Source organism: Octopus bimaculoides, chromosome 18 (genome assembly GCF_046866305.1).
Source record: "Octopus bimaculoides isolate indiv1 chromosome 18, ASM4686630v1, whole genome shotgun sequence".
Taxonomy (NCBI): Eukaryota; Metazoa; Mollusca; class Cephalopoda; order Octopoda; family Octopodidae; genus Octopus; species Octopus bimaculoides.
Window position 1 is genome coordinate 1,490,837 of NC_142945.1, and position 10,000 is coordinate 1,500,836.

At 38.2% G+C, this 10,000-nt stretch overlaps 1 protein-coding gene across 1 annotated transcript in view; it reads left to right on the forward strand.

The window, feature by feature from the left end:
* LOC106875967 (insulin-degrading enzyme-like) overlaps positions 1-6,803 on the forward strand; it is a 31,526-nt gene extending 24,723 nt beyond the window's left edge. The window contains exons 24-29 of the mRNA XM_089365584.1: positions 678-845; positions 2,124-2,248; positions 4,310-4,457; positions 5,272-5,333; positions 5,840-5,974; positions 6,481-6,803. Coding sequence (XP_089221710.1) covers positions 678-845; positions 2,124-2,248; positions 4,310-4,457; positions 5,272-5,333; positions 5,840-5,974; positions 6,481-6,585 — 743 coding nt within the window. The 3' untranslated portion in view covers positions 6,586-6,803. The remainder of the gene's footprint in view (positions 1-677; positions 846-2,123; positions 2,249-4,309; positions 4,458-5,271; positions 5,334-5,839; positions 5,975-6,480) is intronic.
* The last annotated feature ends 3,197 nt before the right edge of the window (positions 6,804-10,000 follow it).

A 10,000-nucleotide genomic window follows, 5' to 3' on the forward strand; every position in this document is an offset into this window, starting at 1 on the left:
TACGTATGATTGTTTTTACACACACACATACACACACACACACGGCTGTGTTTGTAGTTACCTTCGCTTATACACATTTAAACAATGGCTGACTGCACATTTACATCTAAGCTGACACATGTACATCCACATGAATACATGTTCCCAGGTAGGTGTAGCCAACATGTATAGGAGTTACTGTCCCTGTATTATACTCTTCTTTGAAAGGAGTTAGCTAAGGGCTGTTTGTCTATCTATCCCCATCCCCGCCTCCCCCTCCCTCTCTAATCTTCAAAAATAAAGGAGAAAAGCTAAGGGAGGCGAAATCAAGTTAATTAATGGGTCTCTTTATCTCTCCTTTCTTCTCTCGTTCTCTTTTTCTTCCTGAAAGGATGACAACAAATAAACTGATTTTACAAAAGACTGCTTTGCATCTTGTTAAAGTCAATAAAAGTACCTGCTATATATCGGGGGTCAAATAAATCGTCTGCCTCCCCACTGGCCTTGTATTGATGTTACAATTTCACCTTTTATTATTAACGGAGGGTTGACAAATGAAGTACCAGTTATATCCTGGGGGGTTAATTAAACCAGTCTTGTTCCTCGTTTACTAAAACCCATGTCCTTACTCTTCACAAATTCATTATGCAACTGTTTAATCATTGTTTGTGTGTTTTTTTTTTCTTTTCCCTTGTCAGGTGACCACTATTTATACAAAGTGACCCAGGATGTGTGGAGCAGCTCAGCTGTGGGCATCTACTTGCAGACCGGAGTCCAGAGCACTCAGTCCAACATGATCTTGGAACTGTTCTGTCAAGTCATCAAGGAATTCTGCTTTACTGTGCTACGTACACAAGAACAACTGGGTGCGTGGACGCTCGATTCCATTCTCTCCCGACATTTTGTCTGCTGTTGGTTTCGGTCATTGGACTGTGGTGATGCTGCGGCACTGCCTTGAAGGGTTTTAGTCAAAGAAGCCAAAAAAGCTGCAGACTAATGTTTTGGGATTTTTTCTTTTTCAGTCTGGTTTTGTTTTTTCTCTCTCTCTCTCTGTCTCTTTTGCCAAACTGCTTAGTAATGAAGACATAAACAAACCAACACTGGTTGTCAGCCAGTGGATGAATGGGTGTGGGACAAACACAGACACGAAGATGCATAAACACACACACACACACACAATGGCTTTCATAATGTGTGTCTGCCAAATTCACTGACAAGGGATTGGCTGGCCTGGGGCTATAAAAGAAGACATGTGACCAAGGGGCCACGAAGTAGGACTGAACCCAAACCACATGGTTACAAAGTGAGCATCTTGCCCCACACAGCCATGCTTGCACCTTTTCTCTTATTTGTTACAGACTTATATTCAAAGATATAGAATCCAGCCATGACCATCCTCTTCTTTTTGTATATCCAGGACCATATTGTCCAATGTATCTTATTTTAGTTTAGGGTGTGACTTCAGGGGTATTTGGCTGTTGTTTCTACCTGGGTCAACAACCGCATAGAGACAGGGTGGAGACCCTAAGACTCTTGGAGTCGCAACCTTCTGAATGAAGTCTGGATTTTCCGTTCAATAAAACATTTTGTGGATTCCTTAATGTCCTCTCTTTACTTTGAAATATTTTTACTCCAGTATGGCCAAAAGAGTATGATTAGGAATACAAGAGGCTGAAATAGGGTTCATCTGAAGGATCTGTGGAGTCTCTCCCATTTGAGCCCTTACTTCTCTGCATTGAGGGGTCCCAACTCTAGCACTACAGACATGGTTAAAATGTCACAGGACAGAATCACAAGATGGATTCTTCAAGCCAAGCCAACTGGAAGGTGACCTACGGGTTGACCAAGAATGGAATGGTTGGATGAACTCCATAGTGTCATTTGGTCATGCTTGGGAACCCAGCTGGAAAGGGAGGAGGTGCCTGAGCACTCTAACCACATGACCCTCCCAGCAATTATGGGTGGAGAAAAATTGATGGATGCTTCCATATCTTTAATTACTTTTTCACAGTAAATAATTACATTTTTCCATATAATTAATGAAATTTTTTCCTCATCACATGTAATTCAATGTGGCGCTCACCCTTGAGGCTGAATTCTTTTCAGTTTTGTTTATTTATTAATATTGATATTTGTTCTCTTAGGTTACTTAGTCCACAGTGGTATTCGAAGGTCAAGAGGGGTCCAGGGAATGCTGCTGATGGTCCAGACTGACCACTCTGCTGATCATGCAGAAGGACGGATGGAAGCATTCTTACATTCTGTGAAGGTAACACATCATCATCATCATTATCATCATTTTCATCATCATCATTATTATTATTAGCATTTGCCTGTTGATTGGAGAACAACATTTGGATGAGGGTTCATGCCTTTGGTGGCCAGAAAGATGAAGGGAATCTGAAAGAAAGATGGAGTGGCCATGCCTGGAATGTGTTTCACCAAAGATTTGTTAATCAGCAACAAGTGAGATTCACACACACACACACACACCCAGACCCAACAAACCCTTCCGCCCCGCCCCCTCCCTCTCTCCTTACTCAGCAACTCCTTATTTCCACCCTTCCCCACTCTTACACCTACCTCACCCTACCACCCAATCCCTCCACCCACCATATTCTTCCCCCCTTCCCCCTCTCTCCACCATATTACACCAGAATGTCAAATTTCATGGCCACTGAACTTGTCTCACAGAATTTATATTATGCTAAGGGGTGGGTGGGTGTTACTCCCCACCGCCACCGTTATGCTACCACATGGCTGCCATATCGCACCTTGCTACCACCCCTCCACCACCCCGGCCTACTATTTCTAGATCTTGGCTCTTCTCTGATTCTTTATTAGTGTGTGTGTGTGTGTGTATGCATGTTCATGCCTCCATTTGTTTGTGTATGTATGTTTGTGTGTGCATGCTTGTTTCTGTATGTATGTGTGTGTGTATGCATATTTGTGCATCCATGTGTTTATGTTTTTGTACATGTGTGTGTGTGTGCAATAGTGAGTATATATATGTGTGTGTGTGTGTGTGTTATACATTTTAAAGAGCAGTGTGGTGGTGGTGGTGGTGGTGGTAACTGATAAGATATAAAATGTCCAAAGTAGAGTGAGGAGGGGTGGGCAGTGATGCCTCACCAAGCATAGAGTGCAAGCAACAACAACAACAATCATAATAACAATTACAACTATAATATCTTTTGGTTGATGCATGGAGAATGGACATTAATGTTAATAATAATAACAATAATAATAAATTATTATTATTCTTATATATAACCATCTGTCGAGGACGTTAATAATGTCTGCTCTGCATCAATGCTTTCGTCCAGTTAACAGCCTCTGCAGCATCCCTTGGGACAACAAAGTCCTCTTCTTGTTGTTGTTGTATGTACTTGTTGCATATTCTTGCTTTACGTTGTATATTAGTGTTTTTGTTATTATTATTATTGTTTTTTTTTTAAACTTGCATTAAAGGTGGGGGGGGTGTTATTTATAGGAGTGCATAGTGGTATGGGAGAGGGGAAGGGCCAGGAGGATGGTGGAGGTTGGTGAGGGGATAGAGTTGTTTTTGGTGATTGTTTTTTTCCCTCCCCCCCTAATTTTTATTTTGGTTGTTGTTGTTGTTATGTCTTCTGTACCAATTCTAAATAAATCCTTTGCCAACCACGCAGAAACCATTTCATCATTTAACTGTTATTTATTCTTTTATTATTATTATTTTTTTTTTCATCATCATCAACACTACAACCATCATCACCAACATCACTACCACCACCGCCACCATCACTGTCATCATCATCATTACCACAATCATCACCACCACCATCATCTTCACCATCACCACTGTCACCACCATCAGGATGGTGCGAGGCAAAATTGTTAGAATATTGGTCAAAATGCCTTGTTGTATTTGTTCCTGCTCCCCACCAAAGTTGACTTAGCCTCTCATCCAATGAGGTTTGATAAAGTGGAACACCAGTCAGCAACTGAAATCAATGGCAAAGACTTCACCCCTCAAAACTGGTGGCCTGAGTCAGAAACCTTTGTTGATGTTGTTGGTGGTGGTGGTGGTGGTGGTGGCAGCAGCAGCAGAAGTGGGCGGTGGGGGTGGTATTAATGATGACAGTGATGGTGGAGAGAGAGTGGGGGTGCCAGAATAAATGTGATGCAATATTTTAATCATGTCCCTCTCTCTCTCTTTCATTTGTATCTGACTTTCTCCTTACCCCCCACCACTCCCTCTATTCTGTCTCACAGCCTCTCTCTCTCTCTCTCTCTCTCTCTCTCTCTCTCTCTGCCATGATCATAAGATCTCTGTCTGTGTGTCTTTCAGAACTACTTGGACAACCTAACCGAGGACGAAGTGTCAGTGAATATCCAAGGCTGGGCAGGGAAACGCCTGGAGGCCCCCAAGGAACTCCTCACACAGAATTACAAATACTGGGTCGAGATAACAAGTCAACAGTACAACTTTGACAGAGGTCAGTCTTCTTTGACCCACGGCTAAACATCAACAACAACAACAACAGTAACATTGTTGTTGTTGTTTAGCCCCGGGTCAGTTCTGCTTCATTATCCACTTCCCACCAATTTGCTAATCCCTGACCCTTTACCATTTAAACTGACCTTGCAGTGAATTAAAGCTGAATCAGGTGTTTGAAATATTGATAAAAAAAAAAGATGTATTAAAATTGGAATTTTTAAGAATTTTTTAAAGAGTGTAGAATTTAATATTTACTGTCTTTTAGTAAAAGCTACATGTTATCCCAAACTAATTAATAAGCAGCCTTTTTCATTATTGTATAGGTATTATCACTTATTACATCTTACATAATTATTATATAATTGTGTAATTGATTAGAATAACATTCAAGTATTTAATGGCAAAATAATGCCAAGCAGATAAACTCTTGAATTACGAAAGTCTTATTGAAACCTTCATTGTTAGCTAATTTCCAGTTTGAAGATGGCAACAAAATATTTCACTTTATTCCAACAATGGAAACAAAACTGACCATTTTTATTACATGTTCTTTGTTGTAAACCACATTACATATTATTACATATTACATATTATATATTACATATTACATATTACATATTATTACGATACCATATTCCAATAAATTCACATCTTTCTGTGATATTCTAGACTGCATTGTTGTTTGGTACATTACTTTATCATACATTGTTATAATATGTTTCAATATAATTATCATACAATACATCATTACTATATTTTTATTGCTATATCATATTACAATATTATTATTATTATTATGTTTGTGCTACCAGATAATATTGAAGTTGAATATTTGAAAACTCTTACCAAAGCAGACCTGATTAATTTCTATAATGTAAGTTCCTGGCATTTCAGCTTTGTCTTCCTCTGTGTGTGTGTGTGTGTGTTGAAGAGACTTTCCCTCATATACAACATCATCATCATCATCATCAATTTTTCCATGTTGGAGTAGGTTGAATGGATGCTCACAGTCCTCAGTATCTTACACACACACACACACACACACACACACTTCTCTCTCTCTCTCTCTTTTCTTGGTCTCACCATCCTCTTTCTTGTTTTCTCTTTTCCTTCTTCAGTTTCTCTCCTTATCTCTTGTGTAACAAACCTAGTTAACCCATACTTGTTGAATAAACAAATTTTAATGATGATGATGTCCCCCACCCCCTACTTTTTCTCTCTGTCTCCTACTTCAACCTTCTCCTGTCCTCCCCCACCATCTTGTGTGACACCTACTACATCTCTCTCTCTCTCTCTCTCACTCCTCAACCTTCTCCTCCTGACTCCCCCTCCACACTTTCTGTCTCTTCTACATCTCCCCCCGTTCTTGTCTAATTTCAGATCAATGTCGCCTACGATGCCATTTCTAGACATAAGTTAACTGTACATGTGGTGCCCTCTAGTGTCGTTCAGAAGGTCAACGAAACCTGCACCAAGTCCCAGGAGGGTCTCTCCCCAATTCCGCCATTCCAGAAGGTAAGAACTTGGAAAGATTTATGCGTTTATTATCTTGCTCGACATGCTTCTTTGCACACACACACACACACACACACACACACACACAATAGAACACATCTCTGTTGTGGGGGCCCCAGGCATAGGAGCACTGTCCCAGGTGCTCCCACACCTGGAGCAGTGCTGTTGCTACCCCTACATTATACTCAAAGTAGAAACATAAAAATATATCCATGTAAACATTAGAGTAAAACAAACCCTTTCAATAGAAAACAATCCACAGAAAAAGGCTTGGGGCAGCCTTCAACTTCTCCAATGCAAACAGTTTTTGTCAACCAATATTTAAATGCTATTCTTTATAACTTTTCTACTTCATGTTCAACCATTAAAAATCAATTATTTCACGTTCACTCAAAGTTTCTAAAATCTTGCAATATCAACAGCCTACATTGATGTTTCTGTTTGTTTTGGAATTTTTTTGTTTTCGATTTTGTTAAATTTTTCTCTTTTTTTTTTTTTAATTTCAGCCAACTGAGATCTCTGACATCGTAGCGTTCAAACGAAGCCTTGCTCTCTACCCATTGCCCAAGCCTTTCATAGACATCACAAAAACAGCCAAATCTAAGTTGTGAGTCACGCGACGCCACTGACTGTTCACCTTTCCTCTTCAGCTCTTCTCACTTTTAATCTTTTTTAGTTCCCATTTGCTCTATTTGAGAGCAAACTGTTAACCTTCAGCAAACAGTACCGTCACTCTCAACACTGCCGATATATACATATATATACATATATATACATATATATATATATATATATACATATATATATATATATATATATATATATATATATATATATATATGTGTGTGTATATGTATATGTATGTATGTATGTATGTATGTGTATTTATGTATGAATATGTATACATGCACACATATAGATACTTTCAACCGTGAAGTTCATAATAAGTCCTTATAAAGGTGTTTCAGAATGACGACCAATCATTAAAATGCATCTGCATGAAGCTCTGGTGTGGATTTCATGGTTTAATTATATATATATATATGTGTGTGAGTGTGTATGTGCATATATATATGCATATATACACAAGTGTACATGTGTATATGTTTATATATATTGTAAGTATATATACATACATATATATATATATATATATATATATATATATATATATATATATATATATACATACATATATATATATATATATATATATATATATATATATATATATATATATATATATATATATATATACATACATATATATATATATATATATATATATATATATATATATATATATATATAATGTATGTATCTATTGCCAAATGAAGTGTATTTTACACAACTCCATCATTACTTGAAAAGAAAACAATTATTAAACAATCAAGATTGATGAAGGTATTTCAACCAGAAAGCAATATTATACACCTGTATGTGTATGTATGCATGTATACGTGTGTATATATGTATGTACATTTGTATGTATGTGTGTGTGTGTGTGTGTATATTATCATCGTCTAAAATCCACTTTCCATGCCAGCATGGGTTGGACAGTTTGACAGGAGCTGGCCACGCAGACTTCTGCGTCTGTTTTGGCAGACACAGAAGTTTGGTGCAAGCTCCAGCCTGGCCAATTTCTGTCAAGCCGTCCAACCCTTCTGAGCATAGAAGGCGGACATTAAACAATGACCCTGATATCTATATCTATATATATATACAGGTACATAGATCGATTGATGTACACACATGTATATATATACATATATACACACTCACAGAAACGTATATATGTGTGTGTGTGTGTGTGTATAGTTATATAAGTATACACATATATGTGTAAAACAAATAAGCACACAGAGATACATGCTCGTGTGTATATATATATATATATATATATATATATATATATATATATATATATATATATATGTATGTATATATGCACATGTGTATATATATATATGCATGGGTATGTACATGTGTGTATACATATGTATACTATATATATATATATATATATATATATGTAAAACAAACATGTAAGTACACACATGTATCTACAATATATATATGTATATATACACATATACATATATATATAAACATTTGTCGTCAGTTCAGAATGGGTGTCTTTCTTAAATATATTGTAATTTAGAATATAAAATTATTTATCAGCAACTTCTACGCCTTTTATTATTTTCTTTTATTTATGCTTTCTTTGTTTAGCTTTGTTGTTGATTTTTATAAATTTTTTTCCCTAAATGACAGGAACACCTGAAAATGATTTCAATGTCAACCTATTTGTTTGCATTTAATTCTCCATCCCTTGACTCCAGTGAGGGGTAGGGGTACTCGGTTAACCCTAATTAGAATTGTTAGTTTCAGGTTTTCCAGTTTATATGATCAGAAATACATTTATCAGATGTGTTACGTAAGAAGAATCTTGAGGATCTGATCAAAAACTTTGCAATTAAAATATATTGAAGCAGACTTTTTCAAATATAAAATGGAAGTCTATAAAAATAAATGTATTTTATTTTACTGTTTTGTTTCATTAAAAAAAAATACGGTTTATATTTTGAATTACATAAATATGGGGGCACAAAAATCTTTTAAGTGCTTAGGGTCTCTAGGGGCCTCTTAATCCAGCCCTGTCTATGCGTTTGAAGAGGGTTTGGATGTTACAATCACAGAGGTTGTTATGAAGAGCTGAATGGCATTGGGTCTCTCACATACATCGGGACTTACAAGGCTTCCGAGTGACACAAAAGATGAGGGTGTTGGCAGAGGGATTGGTGTTGTAGAATTGGGAAGGGGTCAGTTATAAGTGTACTTATGGGAGATGACAGGAAATTAATGTCACACAGAGAAAGGGCGTATTTAAAAGTGCCAGGATGTTTACTTCTGGGAATTTCTAAGCAAAAGGTCTCTCATGTTATTTTTCTTTTGGTCTCTTTTGGGAGAGAAGAGAGCATTCAGAAGGTCAGCGCAAGGGAAGTAAAAGTACCGAAGGCTAGATTAAGGGATAAGGGGGCACCAACAGAAAAGGGGAAGGTTTGGAATAAAAGTGCAAAGACTATTAATCTGTGATTTGTGATGTCAGTATGGAGACTCCGTGCAAGGAAAATGTGGGGCATTTTAAGGAATTTGGAGCGAAAATCCAAGTGTGGCCTACACAAGAGAGTGAGATGGACAGGAATTGTGGAAGAATGAGATGACAGTTGTGTAGGGGCCAAAGTAAGTTGAAAGAGGAGGGAGTTTAATAGGGAAATATGACGGTTGCTGATGTGGGAGTGGTGGTAGTAGTAATGGAACGAGGATCTGTTACTGCAGGTAGTAGTAGTAGTAGTAGTAGTTACGTTGGCAGTGGTTGTGATGATGATGATGGTGGTGGTGGTGGTGGTGATATTGGCAGAAGGGAAAGTGGGAGTGATAAATGGCGATGGCAAAGATGATAGTGGTTATGATGGTGGTGACTGTGATGACTACGGTGACAGCTTCTGCTGGTAGTGGTGCTGGTGGTGTAAGCAATCCAAAGTACAAAAGAGTTGGGTGGGGAATAAAGGTTGTATCAGTGACGGATGATGTAGTTGGCGGCGGCGGTGGTAGGGCCAGCAGTGATGGTGGTGGCGAAGATGGCGGAGGCAATTGTGGTCGTGGTGGCAGTGATGAGTAAGGAGATGGTGCTGGCGGCGGGGTGGTAGGAACTGGTGTTGGTGCTGGTGGTAGTAGGTTGTTAGAAACAGAAGCAGTAATGATGTTTGTAGTAGTAGTAAGAAGAAGAATGGTGGTGGTGGTGGTGGTGGTGGGAAGCTGCTGTTATTGGCATGGCATATTGTGATGAGGGTGGTCTCATCTCTGATAATGATGATGTTATTGGAATGATCTGAAGACCAAGGAGTGCTGGTGATGATGATGATGATGATGATGATGGTTGGTGGGGGGGTCGAGGGGAGAGGAGTGGATTACCTGCCATAAGGGTGCGTCTCTGAACCCTGGTAATGGATATAAAGTTGGCTA